Source organism: Salvia splendens, chromosome 8 (genome assembly GCF_004379255.2).
Source record: "Salvia splendens isolate huo1 chromosome 8, SspV2, whole genome shotgun sequence".
NCBI classification, from domain to species: Eukaryota; Viridiplantae; Streptophyta; class Magnoliopsida; order Lamiales; family Lamiaceae; genus Salvia; species Salvia splendens.
This window is the reverse complement of record NC_056039.1, coordinates 28,187,328-28,206,039: the sequence shown is the minus strand read 5'-3', so window position 1 is coordinate 28,206,039 and position 18,712 is coordinate 28,187,328. Positions and strand designations below refer to the sequence as shown.

General features: G+C 37.5%; 1 protein-coding gene, 1 long non-coding RNA gene and 2 pseudogenes across 2 annotated transcripts; all 4 read left to right on the top strand.

Annotated features, from left to right (window-relative positions):
• The first annotated feature begins 416 nt into the window (after nt 1–416).
• Nucleotides 417–4,097, top strand: LOC121743259 (annotated as a pseudogene).
• Nucleotides 4,098–6,026: 1,929 nt separating this feature from the next.
• On the top strand, nt 6,027–8,247 carry LOC121745070 (E3 ubiquitin-protein ligase RGLG2-like). Its single transcript, XM_042138836.1, has 10 exons — nt 6,027–6,276; nt 6,355–6,580; nt 6,657–6,770; nt 6,844–6,941; nt 7,036–7,115; nt 7,192–7,297; nt 7,365–7,492; nt 7,560–7,722; nt 7,830–7,886; nt 7,966–8,247. The coding sequence occupies exons 1-10, from the start codon at nt 6,136–6,138 to the stop codon at nt 8,047–8,049; spliced, it is 1,197 nt and encodes a 398-aa protein (XP_041994770.1). The 5' UTR covers nt 6,027–6,135; the 3' UTR covers nt 8,050–8,247.
• Nucleotides 8,248–8,768: 521 nt separating this feature from the next.
• On the top strand, nt 8,769–10,263 carry LOC121743713 (annotated as a pseudogene).
• A 4,051-nt stretch (nt 10,264–14,314) lies between these two features.
• On the top strand, nt 14,315–15,530 carry LOC121743940. The gene is made up of 2 exons (XR_006038347.1): nt 14,315–14,563; nt 15,003–15,530. It is a non-coding gene; the product is annotated as an uncharacterized LOC121743940 (long non-coding RNA).
• The last annotated feature ends 3,182 nt before the right edge of the window (nt 15,531–18,712 follow it).

Here is an 18,712-nt window from a genome sequence, read left to right as displayed (position 1 = left end):
ATAAAAAAATTCCATGAACCTGCCGAACCGGCCCGGAACCGGATAGGAACCGGCGGTTCCAGCGGTGGCGATGAACCGCTGGTTCACGGTTCAAAAACTGGAACCGCCGAACCTTGGACGGGCCGGTTCCGGTTCAAGCTTTTCTTGAACCGGAACTGGCGGTTCCGAACCGTGAACCGCCGGTTCTCGAACTGTGGTGACGTCTAGATATGGGGAATTTTTTAATTTCTTTGAAATTGGAGTCTGGCCTTTGAATTTTTCCAAATTAACATTTCCAGCTTAAATAAACATATTAAGAGAAAATAAGAATTGCAGACTGGAACCAACTAGAGTCTTCTGATTATCCGGTGGACTATCACCAGCTTTAACTTCAGCTCCCGCCGCCTTCTTACGGTGAGATTTTATGCATGCAAAAAAATGCATTGTGTTTCTCTCTCTTTATTTATTTTTTATTTCAACCAAAATTCTTGGTTTCCCCCCTGGTGCTCGCTGAGCGGTAGTCGCGGAGTTCTCTTCTTTATTTTGCTCGTCTCTTGTGTTTTCTCAAAACAAATCTGAAGAAAATTGGAATGCCTGAGTATTTGTAGGGCTTGGCCGGTTCAAGGATAATAAAAATGTCGGAGAAAGGAGGAAAAGGGGGAAAGTCTGCTCTAAAATCACCTGGTACGGCTTGTGCTCTCGTTTCTGAGTTCATATAGTATATGTTATTGCTGGTGTGTGTTTCCTTCATGTATTGGTGTGAATTTTGAGTTCCTGCTCTAGGTTTGTGAGTATCATTGTTTTATGTTTTTCTTTTTCCTTTTAATCAATAACTGTTCCCATAATTTGCTCGAAAATTAGTGTTATTACTACTCATGTTAGTATGTATTTTACTCAGTAAACAATGTGGGATGCGTGGCCAAATATTTGTGATAAATTGGTTTATTATCTTTCTCCCCTCTCCTGATTTTGTCTCTGTCTAATGCTTAATACACTTCTTAAGTTCTTCTATGCTGTCAATCTTGGAAACTTCAACCTTTTTCTGGAATAGTTCGATACATGTTAAAGAAGGCATTACTTTGGAGGAAGACTTAATTAATTGCACATCGAGTGTGGCTTGTTTCTCACATCTTTTATCAGATTGGAAATCATTATTACTACACCCTATGTGGACCATGATCACCTTGACATGTTAAACTTTCATTTCATTGTTTTCATTCTTTCCGGTTGTCCTTACAAATTCTTTTGTGCAACATAATCAGTCGGGAATGGTGACAGCTCAGGAAAACAGAAAAAGGGGAAACAAGTTCAGTTTGATTCTGAAGGTTAAATTTGTAAACACTCAGTGCAATCACTCTTTATGCTATTAATCTTACTCACTCAGGTGGAATGATAAATGCCATATCTTATATTGCAGTGTACTTAGTTGTCATATTAATCTTTCTTTGTTATTGCAAAGGCTAGATAGTTTTGAAACACATACTCAAAAATCAAATGGGAAGGCTGATACTCCAGCTGCAAAAGGTTCTCTCGATGCTTCTAATTACATTTCCTCAGCAACTGAGAATGATGCTTCTTTTAGGATTAGAGTTCTGATTGTTCTTTTTCGATTATACCTACATTTCATTATGACATGGATGAAGGTGGAAAAGGTGACAAAACTGCAAATGGCTCTAAAAAATCCACAGGCAAAGGGTCAGCCGCGGTGGAGCGAAGACTTGATCAAGGTTAATAATTATTATAAAATTTTTATTGAAATCTCTTGAATATTCTTAGATTATACTTTGTTCATTTGTTAAAAAGGCTGCCTTTCAATATACAAATTTGAGACAGGACTTGACTATGCTAGTGTTGATTGGATTGTGCTGATTTAATTATAATACTCCCTCCGTCCCACAATAAGAGTCACTTTTTGCCATTTTGGGTCCGTCCCACAATAAGAGTCTCCTTTCACTTTTACGTAGGCCCCACATTCCACTAACTCATTTCACTCACATTTTATTATAAAACTAATATATAAAAGTGAGACCCATACTCCACTAACTTTTTTCAACATTTTTCTTTACATTTCTCAAAACCTGTGCCTAGGCAACTATGGACTCCTCTTCCGGGACGGAGGGAGTACCTTTTTTTCTTTTGAGGATGATCATCTCAGCAAGATTTCAGATTGTTGTTGTTTTTCATTTATTTCTCTGAAGTCTGAACTGAATTGTTATCTATGTGCAGAGCTTCCTTCCAATTCTGCATGTTTGATGGACTGTGAAGCTGCAGATATATTGCAAAGCATCCAGGATCAAATGGTTATATAGTCTCAAGATCCTGATATAAAACACCCAGTGTAAGTTGAGAGGTTGAAGCTATTGTCATTTAGACTTTTCTTCTTACTTTTATTTGATCATATCGAGTTGCATATGATGAAATAAATTCTTCCTTGAAAATTGACGATGAGCATTATCCTGATTATTAGTTCATTTGATATGGGACTGACATATGCCAAGAGAGGTGGGAACTATGCGAAGCCTGAGACGGTGAAGAAGATATTTGAGTATCCTCATCGATAGTAAAATTTAAATTTTTTTCCTCTCATACATGTCAAACCACAGGTACTTTCATTTCCATCCTTTCTAGAATTGTTTTTCATTAACTCAGATTAGGCCACTGAAGAAGCATGGTGTTTCTGAATGTGAGGTACGTAATCGAGATGTAGTCTTTCAATCTTAATGTCATGAAAAGAGTTTAACAAAGCATCAACAACTTCAGATCTGCTTGATTGCCAATATTTGCCCTGAATCAGTGGATGAAGTTTTTGCTGTTGTCCCAGCTCTGAAGGTACTATTACTACATCTTTTTCATTCGAAAGAGACTGGATAGCTGACTTCATTTCCTATCATTGTTTATGTTCCAAAAAACATTAGAAATGATCTCTTCTAGATTTATATAAGTGGCATATCATTTCTTCTGTTCCAGGAAGTCTCTTGTATATTTCTTAAAGTCAGCTTATGAACATGGGAATAAGTGTTTTGCATGTGAATTGTGAGCTAGGTTTTGAGGTCTATTGGTTTAATTCACTTTTAACGAGATAGAAGGCTGGCATCTATAATCTTAGCTGCTTTATTTTGAGAGCGCAAGTGGTTACAGTTGACTAATCAAATGTTTTATGGCTTGTAGTAGGAAATCAAAGAGTAAATCGTGAAGCTTGTTTTGTATTTCTGGTTTATAGTGGTATCTAATGAAAACCATGACAAGATCTCATAGCACGGTAGTCTGTAACTGATATGGATATTTGTTTTTCCAAAATAAAGATCATAATACAAGTGACACGAGGGTTAGTATGTTAGAGATGATGCTAAACTCCTCAAGCTTGTGAACTGAAAACTTGATAACATATGATATGATAATGATGATATTTCATTTATTTGAAAGGAGGTGATATTTCACTATTATTAGTATGCTGAACCTGACGTTGACTGATCATGTTCTTTTCCAGCCTAAGATGAGCAAGTTAAGGGATCCCCTTAGAATTGCTTTGGATGAACTGGCAAATCTCAAAGAAGCATTAGCTAACCTTAAAAACTCCTCAACATACACTGCTAATAGAGGAGGGCTGTGGTAAGTTTGTTCTGGTTATTAATCCATTCAATCTTGTTTATACAGTGATCTGTAAATGTAGGCCGAAAAAATATGATTTACTAACTATTGCTGTTTCTCCTCTCCAACCTAGAAACCATGGTGTGGGGCTTGGTGGATGTGCATCTCTCCACTAAAAGTGGACATTTTCTTATGGTGTATGGCATTAAGTTTTAGTTTAATGGCAACAGAAGTATTGCAAATGAATACCTTTATCGTTGATGCCAATTGCCATGCTGCATTTTGGGAAGGCTATATTGGCAGGATGAAGGGGTGCCTGTTTATACACTCACTAATTTCCAATCATGGAAAAATTTGTGTTGGAGATCTTGTTTACAATAACAATGTTGCAAAGCTCCATCATTGCATCTTAACTTAGTATAGATGTACTTGCGTGAAACAGTATTTCATGAGTCATGAAAATTTACTGAAATAGTAGCGCATTCAATTTTTAACTGAACCACCTAATTGCCTCATTTTATTATGCATCATCACTATGTTCTGATTACTGGATTTTTGTCAGTTTAAACTCTATGAATGGATCACATATCATAAAATTAGAATGCATTAAGCATGCAAAATAGAGTATGTGCAAAATTAGAACGTCTTGACTTGCTTTTCAATAGTTAGGTGTTTTGTTTCAAGTCAACGGTTTCCCATTGGAATATCCCTGCTGCTTTTCCAGCCACAATCACAACTTATACATTTTCAACTTCTTTCGTATTACTTAGTAGTATATTTTTCAATTTTAATTATTCATTGAACCTCATTACTTTTTCGAACATACCCACATCTAGATCTAGGGAGTGATCAATTGTTGACTCAATCTTTAATTGCTAACTACAACTAATTTTTAATTATAAGATTGGTAGAAATTTAGTGGTCTATAAATTGTCATGTGTAATTTTATTTTATTATTAATTTAAATTTAAAAAGATAAGAAAACTATCAAAATTAGAGTTTGAATCAAAATGTCAATACAATGTGTTAAACATATCAATACGATTCATAATATGTAAACATATTATGATAGCTACATTGACATTGAACTGCTTCTTCATATGTACGAAAATTCAAGATTTTTTTTTCAAATTTTGACATCCGAACATATGCAAGTGAGATCTCGTTAGAATCCTTATAAAATTATCTTTAATTTGATATAAATTGTATAAAAAAATAATTTAAATTGAGATAGTTATGATCATTTAAAATTTGTAGATATTTTTTGAAAGTTAATTATAACTAACTTTTGGTCAATTGACCCTAATTGATATTTTATGTGTATTGTATTGATATAATGAATGAATGATATTGTGCATTGATTTTACGATCCAATGTATATCATTTAGTTGTTGTTAGCAATTTAGGAATTAGTTAACAATATAACACACCCCACATCTATATATACATCTAATTAATTTTATCCTAATTTCTATATTTGCATATAATTTCAAAAAATTTTAAGTAATTATATTAATAAATTATTTTAAAAATAATTATATAATTAAAATTTAATCTAACTGTGCTAGAAAATATATAAATTAAAACAATGTAATATAAAATGAAATTGCTACATCACACAAGATTTGTGAGCAATCGTTATCATAGAATAGCCTCTAACAGCGACATGGTCGAAGTTTCTTTTTAGTACTATTATAAAAATAAAAATAATGTACATAGGGGGTGTTCGGTTTACAAGATTGTATCCGGGATTAAATTTGTAGTGTGTTCGGTTCATGAGAATCAACCTCACAACTCAATCCTAGATGGATAATCATGGAATAATTAGTCATAGCTAACCCCCTATGACTAAAATAATCTCACAACTCAATCCTAGATTGTATCTTGGTATTATTTTATCTTTCAAACCGAACACCACCATAAGATACAAAATAGTATAATACTATTAGGGGGTGTTCGGTTGTCAAGATTGTATCGGAGATTAAATTTATTGTGTGTTTGGTTCATGAGATTCAACCCCACTACTCAATTTTAGATGGATAATCATGGGATAATTAGTCATAGCTAACCTCATATGACTAAAATAATCTCATCACTCAATTCTAAATTATTTCTTGGTATTATTTTATCTTGCAAATCGAACACCACCTTAAATTACTGATAAATCTGATGAAGCTGTTTTATGCTAAAATAATTAATTTTTTCAGAAACCTTTGACCAACGATAAAAGAAACTTTAAAGATAAGATTAAGACAATAATTTTATTCCATGGGGTCGGTCCCCTCCTTAATTATTTGTCTTATTAACTTCCTTGGCGCGTGCCACACTAACATTTGAAAATGGAAATGTGAATGTTTCTTTTCTTGATTGTGATGTTTAGTTTACAAGAAAAGAGAGGAGCTGCAAAAAAAAGTCAGCTCAAACAAAATACTCTAGTAATTATATAAGCTGCCCTTCATATTTCACTCTCATCATTCTCTTCCTCAGTAATGTATCTTCTTCTTTTCATATAAATACAAATTTGATCACGCAAATCAGAGGACTATAAATTATATATAAGAAGGCGAGATGGGGGCGAAGATGTCGAATGGAAGGACTCCAAACAGCCTCAGATCTTCTCCTCGAAACACCAGTGATGCTGAAAGTGAAGCCACTCATTTCTCAACGAGATATGCAAGAATTCCCGACAATTATCAAACTATCGAACAAGTATGTTTCATAACTTCATTGGATGTTTGTATTTTACTAGTAGTTTTTTCTTGTGTGTGATGATTTGATTGTCCGAAGGTCACACAAGCGCTTGCTGAATCCGGTCTGGAATCCTCTAATCTAATAGTAGGCATCGACTTCACCAAGAGCAACGAATGGACAGGGAGGGATTCCTTCGACGGAAGGTGCCTTCACAACCTCAGCGACGGCTTGAATCCGTACCAGCACGCCATCTCCATCATTGGAAGGACTCTCTCGCGTTTCGATGAGGATAATCTCATCCCATGTTTTGGCTTTGGCGATGGTACTATCTCGCTGTCCTATAACATACTTCATCTTCAATGTCAGCGAGGGCATAACACTTGTTGCTCATGTTGCAGTCACTACTCATGATCAAGACGTGTTCAGCTTCTATTCGGATAACAGGCCTTGTGATGGCTTCGAGGAGGCAGTATCTCGTTACAGAGAGATCGTTCCACATGTTCGGTTATCAGGTTCAACCACCACTGTTGCTCCTGCTTTGTTTCTTGAGTTGAGATTTTTTTCTAGTGATCTGTTCCTGTCCAGGGCCTACGTCGTTTGCCCCAATAATCGAGACTGCTATGGGAATAGTCGATCGAAGTGGTGGGCAATATCATGTTCTTTTGATCATAGCTGATGGCCAAGTAATTTTGCTTCTTACTTTAGTCCAAACCAAATATAACTTCATTTTTTTTTTCGTCCTGGTTTGATGTGTCTGATCCCGACTTTCTATGGAAGGTCACAAGAAGCGTAGACACGGAAGTCGGACAGCTAAGTCCACAGGAGCAAAGCACAGTTAATGCAATAGTGAAAGCAAGGTTGTACATTGTGAAAATCTTGACTTATTTATATGCTATATTTGACACTTCGCTTCTTTGTTTTTGTGTTGTGCAGTGAGTACCCGTTGTCCATTATCGTGGTTGGAGTTGGAGACGGGCCATGGGATATGATGCGCGAGTTTGATGACAACATCCCAGCCAGAGCCTTTGACAATATACAGGTTAGACCTTGCAAATCAAGTTCTTGCTTGACTAGAATCTTTATTGATTACCAATTGCCAAGTGCAGTTTGTGAATTTCACAGAAATCATGTCAAGAAATATCCCTCTGTCCCAGAAGGAAACTGAGTTTGCCTTGGCTGCATTGATGGAAATCCCTTTGCAATACAGAGCAACTTTAGAACTCCAACTCTTGGGGTAATGATTCATCATATGCACATAAAGAAAAAACTGAATATCTCAAAAGGCCTCATTTTTGTTGCAGAAACCAGAGAGGGCACGGCGTAACTCTCCCGTTGCCACCCCCGTCGCGCAACTTGAGGTCGAATAGCGATCTAACCTTGAGCCGTTCAAGCAGCTACAGCCAAACCTTTTCAAGTAGATATCCTCCATCTCCTGTTTCCACTTCAAGCTCTTCAAATGAAAGGGTATATATTCAATATATCCTCTCACTTTGTGTTATTTGTTCCAAATTTTATGCCATTTGAGTATTGGTGATGTTTCCTCACAATATTTCTCTAACCATGCTCCACAGAGGTGTCCCGTTTGTTTCTACAACAAACGAAACCTTGCACTTGGATGCGGGAATCAGGTAAAGCGCCAAAACAAAAGTTGTGCAAAAAATTGTATGGTTGTTTTCTGCTGAAATCTGCGCGTTGATTACTTTGCAGACGTGCCATGACTGTGGGGAAGAATTGAGCTGGTGCCCTATTTGTCGGACCGAGATAACAACAAGGATAAAGCTTTATGACTAAGCTCACAAAGCTAATGTTAGAACATATGATATATGTGTGTGATTGAATAGTGATTTGAAAGTCTATATCAAGCAATGCACACTGTGTTTTGCCTAATTTTAATTGCAATTACAGATGAGTAAACTGTATTTGTAAACATCATGTGTGTTATTTTTTTTTCTTGAGTATTTAAGATTCACAGAAAAGAGTTGTGGTTAAGTTCCAGCTTTCAATTTCTTTCTCAAAGTCAGTTGTATAGCAATATGCAAACTTACTCTAAAAATATCAATGAATAAGTGTTGATACTTAAGAAAAGACAACATATTTTGGCCTAAAAGTTGACCAATAATGATTCTTAATCATAAAAGATTATGAGGTCTCATTAATATTTGATGTTGATCCAATCCTGGACAAAAATGCGGTTGTGAGATAGTAGTAGCCATGATGTATAAAAATTAAATAAAAAATAAAATAATGAAAAATAACGTATTCTTTATGACCTGGCTTTCGTTAGTTATTATTGAAAGTAAGATCATAGATAGGATCATGAAAATGTTAGTAGTACTATTATATTCCAGTCAATGGCTCCAAGTCCAACCAATGAATTAGGTAAGAAATTCTTGGCGCGTTTTTATAATAAAAATGGAAATGCGAATATTGTATTGAGTTAATAATAGCATAGCAACCAAGTCATCTCAGTCACAACTGCCCTTTCAATGCTTGAAAATTGAATTCCCTCTTCATTCACCAGCATTTGGATTCTTTCCTTCGTCTCTGCACTTTGTTGATTCTGTTCCTCAGGCTAAAATCATGCATTTTGTCTTCTTCTTTTTTCCTAATATAATCTCTAAATAAACAAATTCAAATGGTGAAGTTGATCAAGCTGTGGTGTTTCTGCTCAGAAAGATTCCGAAAACCTGTGTTTACATAAGAAGCAGAGATGGAGATGGATCAACGCAACTCAATTTCAACCAGCCATGGATCTTCTTCCTCTACAATTTCTACGAGATATGGAAGAATTCTCGACAACTACCACACTCTCGATCAGGTATATATCTCATTTACTCAAACTCATCACTTTTCATTTCTCTATGCTGCTGTTTTTTCTTGTCTTGATTGTGTTTTACTGTATGATTTAACTATGTTAAGGTTACGGAAGCGCTGATTCAATCCGGCCTCGAATCCTCAAATCTGATTGTAGGCATCGACTTCACCAAAAGCAACGAATGGACAGGGAGATATTCCTTCGAAGGAAGGTGCCTTCATGACATACGAGATGGCATTAATCCGTACCAGCTAGCCATCTCCATCATCGGAAGGACACTCTCGCCTTTCGATGACGATAATCTCATCCCATGTTTTGGCTTTGGCGATGGTAGGTATCTATATATATATATATATATATGTTGCTCACATTCTTCAAACTCAATGATAATATTGATGTTATTCCTCTTGCAGTCAGCACACATGATAAAGATGTCTTCAGCTTCTACGAGGACAACCGGCCCTGCAATGGCTTCGAGTAGGGACTCTCTCGTTATAGGCAGATCGTTCCACACGTTCGCTTATCAGGTCCATGATCCACCTCTGCTGCCACTCCTACTTTTTTTTCCATGTTAATTTTTTTTCTTATTTCCTCATTAGATGCTTTGTGAGTGTCCAGGACCTACGTCGTTTGCCCCTATAATCGAAACTGCTATAGGGATAGTTGATCGGAGTGGTGGCCAATATCATGTTCTCTTGATCATAGCTGATGGCCAAGTAATTTTTATGCTTGCTTTTCAGTCTACTCAAAACCAAACTCACTTTTTCTTCCTGGTTTGACGTGCGTCGGCTTTCTATGGAAGGTCACAAGAAGTGTCGAGATGCGAGCTGGACAGCTAAGCCCTCAGGAGCAACACACAGTTAATGCAATAGTGAAAGCAAGGTGTTACAAATGTGAAATTTGGACTTATATCTATATTGAGACATTATTTGAGGTTTTCCTTTGTGTTTGTGTTGTGCAGTGGATACCCGTTGTCCATTATCGTTGTTGGAGTTGGGGATGGGCCGTGGGGCGAGTTTGACGACAATATCCCAGCCAGAGCCTTTGACAATATACAGTTCGTAAATTTCACAGAAATCATGTCAAGAAACATTCCTCAATCACACAAGGAAGCCGAGTTCGCCCTGGCTGCACTGATGGAAATCCCTTTACAATACAGAGCAACACTCGAACTCCGACTCTTGGGGTAAGTAAATAGATACTGTCATGTAATCAATTGATCAAATGATGAAAAACTAAGCATCCTGTATTTTACTATTTTGCAGCAACCAGAGAGGCCACAGCACAACTCTCCCTTTGCCACCTCCATCGCGTAACTTGAGGTCGAACAGTCTAAGCCAAACCTTTTCAACTAACTATCCACCCTCTCCTGTTTCCACTTCAAGCACTTCAAATGAAAGGGTGAATCCTCTCACTTTGTGTTGTGCTGTTTTATCTTTTATAATGTTGTTAGCATGAAAATGAGTTTGTTTATCTAAATCTTCCCCGCAGAGGTGCCCCGTTTGTTATGACAGCCAACGGGATCTCGCACTTGGATGCGGCCATCAGGTACCATACATAATGTGACATTTTGGAAGATGTTGTTTCCTAGTGAATCATGTCATGTACATTGATTGCTTTGCATCCATATTCTTCGCAGACGTGCCGCGACTGTGGTGAAGAACTGAGCCAGTGTCCCCTTTGTTGGACACAGATTACAACGAGGATAAGGCTTTGTGATTAAAATCATAAGTATATACTGGAACCAGAATATGAGAGCATGTGTGATTTGAATGTGTATATTGAGCAACACACTTGGTCATTCCTATATAGTTGTATATTTGGTATGCTTGTTCACAACATTTTTTAAGGTAAAACATTGAATATAGGATTTTCGATTCCATCATTACTTTTTCAGCAATGGTTATGATACGGATTTCAGTTATAATTGAATAACCCTTTCAAATATCTGCTTTCAGATTAAATTATGCAGTTTTGTTGATAATTTCCTTCCCTGAAATTAATTGATCAATTTAGGCAAACACTTACATTTAGGTCACTTTTGCTTTTCCTCTTTTAACTTACAATATTTTAATTTGTTACCATAAGCTATAGTAATAAATTGAAGAGTAAAGATTAATTAACAAAAATTATATATAAAAAATGACCTTAAATTTTAAACCGGTTTTTATTTAAACTGGTTTTCTTATTAATTATTATTCCTTTACTTAATTGCCCTTTTGCTATATTTGCAAAGTTAAATCAATATTAAATTACATTGATAATATATAGAAATGAAGTATGAAAATATTAGGCCACCTGCAACGTGTCACGCGGGTGGCCAGTATTCCGTCACGAAGGAACGAGACGGCGGCGTGACGCGTTGCGGCGCCCCGTCTCGTCCCCAGCCCGTTCCGCGTTCCGTCACGCCTTGACGGTTGGCGAGACGTCTCGCCACGCGCCGAGGCGACGTGGCGCGCCCCGGTGCCATGCGTGACGCCCACTCGCCGGCCCGCGAGTGGGCATCGTCACGCTGACGCAATAATTCATTTTTTAAAATATTCGAATTAAATAAAAAAAAATAATATTAAAAAATTAAAAACAGTAATATTACCGTTTATAGCCGTTTTCCATTTTATTTATTTATTTTTATTTTTTTTACTCTATAATACTCCTAATTCATCCTCATTTCACACACAACTACACATATATTCTTCCCAAATCATCTCCATTTCCTCTCCAATTTTCATCAAACATCTCATCACAAAATGTCCGGCGACGGAAACTCCGGCGGTGGCGGCTCCGGCGGGTGGGATCTCAACGCATTCGGCGACTGGGGGAGCATGTACAACACATTGGGTGGTTCCGGTTCGTCGACGCCGGGGGGTACCAACCACCCAATTTTAAAGTGGATGCATACGCCCGTCCCTCCGTCCCACGGTATTCGCAGGGATTATCCCAGATTCGGGGGGTTTATTCCGTTGAACCCACTCCGGAAGAAGGCCGAGGTGGGGGAGGAGACCGAGGCGGTGGAAGCTCCAGGGCGGAGGCGAAGGCGGACGAGGAGGAGGAGGATCTAGGCCGGCATCCGTACGACCCCAAAGAAACGCTGGCGGTGTACAACGCCTGGATCAGTGTCTCGTACGATCACATCGCCAGGAATCAACAACCCCGGAAGTGCTTCTGGGAAAAGGTCACCGAAGCCTACCACCAGATTAAGCCGAAGGGGTCCCGCCACCGTACATATAAGATGCTCCGCGCTCACTTTGACCGAGTCGACAGAGAGGTCAAACGATTCTGCGCCATCCACAAGAATGAAGCGGCCACGGGAGCCGACATTCTGAGGTCGGCTTTGCGGGTCTACTTCGACGACACCGACAAACAATTCAAATACGTCGATGTTTGGGAGGTCGTCGAGGACGAGGAAAGGTGGGCCGGCAGTGTGCGGTCCAGCACAGGCTCGACCTCGAAGCGCACGAAACACACGACGAGTGGCCAATACTCGTCTGGTGAGGGCGGTTCGGGCAGCGGGCCACAAGAGTTTGCCTCGCAGGAGGTTGAGACCTCGGCAGACGATGCCGGGGGGTCCTCCCGAGGGTTGCAGGTTCCGTCCCTTAGTTAAGGGATGGAGTAAAAAAGCACAGTGGAGCCCGCGAATAGTAATTTAAGGGACGGTTTAGTGACAGCATTGTGGATGGCCTTAAATACGGTCACTTCAAAAGGTGCCATATTTTTTCAGAGAAATATCATAAATGAGATTACACAAAGAAATTGGATGATAACACTATTATTTGCCTAAAGCATTAAAAAATACCATTTTGTTGGATGACAAAAGAATTAAGAGTGTAATAATAGAATAATTAAATGCAAAATACTATTATATTTTGTTGGACGATAACACTAAGAAATTACTTAGAAATTAAGTATATATATGCAGAGGGTAGTGATATAATGAAAACCATATATCTAATGCAAACTCAAAACTTTAATCCTGGTCACTAATTATTAGTGATCAACGCTTATTATGTTTCTAGATTAAAATTTCAATAACTTCTACGAATCTGTCAACAGAGGGTATATTGGGCACTTTCATAATACGGTGAGTCATTTTAATTATAGAATAATTGTGTAATCCCGATTTCGTCGTTCTCCGTCCTTCCACTTTTCACGTTGAATGAAACCGTTCTCTCTTCATGATTAAACCGTTCTCTCTCCTTCCACTATTCAACGAAATTGCGTTGATTCTTTGTTGATGTTGAATTTTGGGTTGAAATAGTTTTGATTCTATATTGATTCTAAAATCTGTCTTAACTTTATGAAGATTTTTAGTTGAATTTGTGTTGAATCGATCGTGTTGCTTTTTTTGTTGAATTCTGATATCTGTGTTGCGCTGAAATTTCGTTGATTCTTTTGTTCTGCTGTTAGTGATTTTTTACGTTAAAAATGTGTTGATTATTTTGTTCTGCTGAGATCGAATTTTTTGTTGACATCGTATTGATTCTATGGTGATTCTAAAATCCGTGTTGATTTTTTGTTGAATTTGTGTCCATTGCCTTAAGCGTGTTGAATCACTTCTCTTGATTTTGTGCTGAATCAATTTAAGTCTTCAAAATAAAGTTTTGACGTCAATTATGGTGTTAAGATCCTTTCCAAGATGTGAATATTTTCGGTTTTGGAAGGTGGGAGAGAAATTAGGAAGCATAAACCGTTCAGAGAATTAACTCACAAAAATACCCTCTGTTGACAAAATACATGCTTTTGTTGAGATAGAAAATCTAAGCAATATTAACCACAAATCTGTAATATTTAGTGGCTAGGATTAAAGTTTTGAGTTTGTATTAAATATATGGTTTGCGTTTAATAACATCCCTATATGCAGATAGTCACTTTTATTACTTAGAATCTTAAAAATAATTTAATAATAAAATAATTAGATATGAATGACTATGATTATTTAGGTTGATGGTACACTAAAAAATTAAGTATATTTACAAATGTATGCCATTTTTGTATTTATCTAAAAGTAAAATAATTGGATGTTAATGTCTATGATTAAATTGTTGGACAATAACACTAAAGAAACTAAGTATATATGCATATAGTCACTGGGATATGTTAAAATGACAACGCCATATAGAGTGACAATGTACCACCAAATTGAACCATTAGATTTGGGATCAGATGGCAGTCTCAATTTTATTAAATAAATTTTAAAAAATGCAAAAGGCTATATTTGTAAATCGAATTCCATCGGTTCTCTCCCAGCGTAAATCTCGTTATTTTTCTCCTTACCTCTTTCTTCAGTTTTAGCAATTAATCTATCAACTCTTCATCCAAAATCGCCTGTGTTATTTTCAATCTCTATAATTCGTTCAATCGTCTGCGATATTTTCATTCAATTTTTTTCAATTTTGGTAGATATTGAATCTTTGCGATTCTTCCTGCAATCTTCAATAGTCATTCAATCCATGAAGAATAATGTTCCCGCTGACGTCCATTTCACTACAGACGGTAAGAATCACTTATAATCGTGTAGTGTGACTGGACCCCAATCATCTGTAATCGTATATTTACAGTTTGTTGATTTTAATATGTGATTCAATTTCATCAACTCGATAATGTAATCGTGTTATTGTGTATTTAAAGTTTGCTGATATGTGAATTCAATTCTTGAATTTGATATGTGAATTCAATTTCATGAATTTGTTAAGTGATCTCCCGAATTTATTTCTCCCCGTATGATTTTGATTTTTGAATTCCCGAATTTGTATCTTACCCTGTTGTTTTGAACTATTCTCTATCAGATTGCTTGGTTGAATATGTTATATTGCTTGCTCATGTTTACTAAATTGCATGTCAGTGTCTGATAAGACTCGTTTCATGCATTGGTTTTGGGTGATATTACATGCTTTTTGGGAGATAATGCACAAATTTGAGATTAAGTGTGCAGGTATGTGCTGGGTCAAGTAGATGCTGCAAACTGACCGAGCAGATGCAGAATGAGCAGAAAAGGAGTAAAAATGTCAAAAATCTATTATGTCAAGGAGAATTATCAGGAGAGCATGCAGTGCAAGGAAAAAGACAAAAGATAGAGAATTCGAAGACACCCTTATTTTAAGGGTACAAACGTCAAATCATGAAGAACATAACCTATGGATTTGAGCTTGAAGCCTCCCTATATAAAGGGACCAACATGAATGAAGAAGGCAGCGCTTAACGCTATCGTAGTTTAGGTAGGAAGCTCTCAGAGGCACTTAACGCCGCCGCTATCTTAGCTTAGTTTAGATAGTTAACTGCTTTCTTAGCTTAGTTGGATGGTTTCGACGGGGGAATTGACGACTCCGACGTTGAATCCTTGCTTTCTTTACCGCTTTTTAGACGCTGTAGTTATATCTCGAGTTTCATCGGAGGAATTGACGACTCCGCCGTTGGATCTCGACTTATTTCCAGTTTTATGAAGCTTTGGTGTTTATTTTCATGTTTATGATGCTATTTACTCATGTTTCTTGGATGCTTTTCGCAATTGGTGGCTTAGATGTTTAAATCAATGATGTTTACATGATTTCCAGTAGTTTAGATGTTAAGATCTAGTTGTTCACGTGCTTAATTTATGAGATCTGTTAGTTTAGGTGATTCATGCAAGGTAAATCTGTGTTCATTATGCTTTTTGCTAGACCGAGGAGAGTATATCTGATATTCTAGCTTGAATTTCGTATTCACGTCTTGTTTTCCAAGCATGCTCTATTTTGTTTCGTTAATGTTGTTCAATGCTCTGTTTTCACTATGTTTTAGCTTAGATACATGAAGAAGATGAAGCGGGAAATTGGTTAGAGAATCAGATCTGCTCTTTGCTTTTATTTTTTGCTTTTCATAGCTTTCTGCCAGCCCCAGCCAGTTTAGGAAAAATGGTCCCCACTTGCTTTTGCATCTTTGTCTGCCTATTTTGGGAAAGTTACAGGTGTTCTAGGTAGTTTAATTCCAGTTTACAAGTTGCATTGAGTTTGGTTGTCATGCAAGTGTCTGTACTTTTTCCATCCGCCAGGTCAGTTAGATAGAGTCTAGTTTAATTCCGCCAGGTCAAGTAGATTAGAGCCTTAACCCACTCAATGAATGTGTGGCAGCAGCCGACCCTTTTCCAATTGTGTCGTAGAAATAATCTCGAGTAGGTCCATAGTTCGACCCCGCTCTTTCCGCTTATACTATTAGTTGCATTAGTGGGAAGATTATAAATCTTGTTGAAAGGAGGGACACATGCACACGACACACGTGCAAAACCCCTCTCTTCAAATAGCGTCATTGCCAGGGACTATGTCGTTATCTACTTGATTTTGTTTCTATGACACTGTAAATAGCTTTCGACTTTCTTTAATTTTTTGTTTTTGATTGTTTTCTTTTGTCTATGCATGACTTCTTATCCAAGGTGTTTTCCAAGGTTGAAAAAAATCAAGGCTGAAGTAGAGAAGGAAAGCTCTCCAATCACATGTGGCTGAAAGAATGCCTATGGGGCCAGAGAGTTTTCTTGTTCTTTCAATTTTATGATTAGTGGTTGCATATATAATCCTTGGATACTTTAGAAACTCATTTTGTAAATACTTTTAGTCGAGTTTTAATTCTTGTAAATATTTTTCTAAGAAAAATCCAAAAACATTTTAAATATCAGAAAATTACAAAAAGATTTTATGTTCTTAAAGAAAAAATTTTTAAAAAAAGAATTTTATGGATAATTCGGAGTTACGCTCAGTGGAGGAAATTCCACTACGCATACACCTTATTATTGCCTAACTGGTCAGTTTGCTAAGTACTCTTCGGGAATCTGTTGGGTCAGGTAGATAGGAAAGAAGTTTTAAAATCTTTGGACTGAACCATCATACTCCCAAGAATACTTAAGCACAAATTTGTAGATAATGTGAATATGTTTCTTTGATTTTTCCCTAAAAAAGTCCAAATTGAGAAAATTTTTATTGCCTAGCTGGTCAGTTTGCTAAGTACTCTTCGGGAATCTGCTGGGTTTCAGTTAGATAGGAAGGACTTTGAAAATTTTTGGACTGAACCAGTATACTCCCAAGAATACTTAAACAAAAATTGTACTTGATATGGATATGACGTTCTGAAATTTTATTATTAAAATCCAAACAAAGAAAAAAAAATTAATCCCAAAAAGATTTTCGAGATTCTAAGCAAATCTGGGAAAGAAGTTTTTTAATTAAAAAAAAAATAAATAAAATTGGATCTTACATCCACTTGGCAAGTTTGTTTAAGAATTTCAAGTTATAGTTTCGTAGGTCAAGAAGAGAGTACATGAGACCAACAAGGAATTCCAATGATGAAGCTCCCAATTTAGGAAATAAGGCGACTACCTGACCCAGGAGAATGGCCAGCCAGAAACAGGGTAGTGAAACAAGTGCTGCAGGGGAAGATTGGAGAGGGAGAATGGAGGAGATGATGAGCAAGCTGGGCGATGCCGCTGTGCACAGAGGGGGATGATGTAGATTCAAACAGAGAAGATGACCCAGGCCGTCGATGTTATGATGAGGATGGTCACCCTAGTCGAACAGAAAATTTTCCCGGTCCAGCAGCTTGCACCCTCCAGGCCAGTTGAGAAGCCCAAACAGCCAACCCCAGGAGCCTCCCTGTCCAAAAGGAAACCAGTGAATCAACTGATACCCCAAGTAAGAAAAGAAAGGAAATGTCAACAACAACAACCACCAACACCATGCAAGTGAAGCAGATGCAACCCCATAACCAGCAAGAGGACCAAGAAGGCTAACACCACCAGCACCCCAGGAAGGCTAATTCCCAAGGGAGTTAGAAGCAAAATTGAACCCCCCCAGTGACCAAGTAATTTTACTTTTTGGTTTTTGTTTTATTTCCTTTTGTTAGATGTCTGCTATGCATGTTGTGTTTCTGTTAACCGTGAAACCGGCGGTTCCGCCGATTTTACCCCAAAACCGCCAGTTTCGGCCGATTTTCAAATTATTTTTTAAATTCTGATTTTGAATTCAAATTGATCCATTTTCCCCCCATTTTGAGATATCTGGCGATCAGATCTACTAGCTTTTCGAATTGAGTGTCGCCTTTGGGTGGTGGCGCCGCCTACAACCTCTTGCATTTTCTCTTCTCACTTCCTACACCGGACATAGCTAAGATTGAGCAAATAAAAGTGAAGGGAATGGTGGTTTGAAAAAAGGGAAGAAGGTGAGTGTAGTTCAGAATCGGCTGAATTTAAGTAATGAAACGACTATATTTATGGTGAGAGAGATGAGGGGGGAATCGGTAATGTACCTTTTAAAAATGACCGTTGATAAAAAAATCAATTTAACCTGCGGTTATAACCGGAACCGGCAGTTTGGATTTGACTATCTGATTTGGATTTATGAGACAAGACAACACTGGTAAAACGTAAAAGCAACCTTACGTATCTATTCTTGGGAACTGATCGGCTATCGAGAGTTTTCGATACTCTCGATAATGGCTAAGGAGATTTTCGCCGTTCCCGCTTCCACCGTCGCCGTTGAGCAAGCTTTTAGTGTCGGCGGTTGTGTCCTAGATGACAAAATGAACAATCTCTCCGCCTAAAACATGGAAGCCACTATGTTACTTGATGATTGGGCAAAGACGGACATGAGAGCACAAGAGCTGGATTTCGACTTTCTGTGTAGA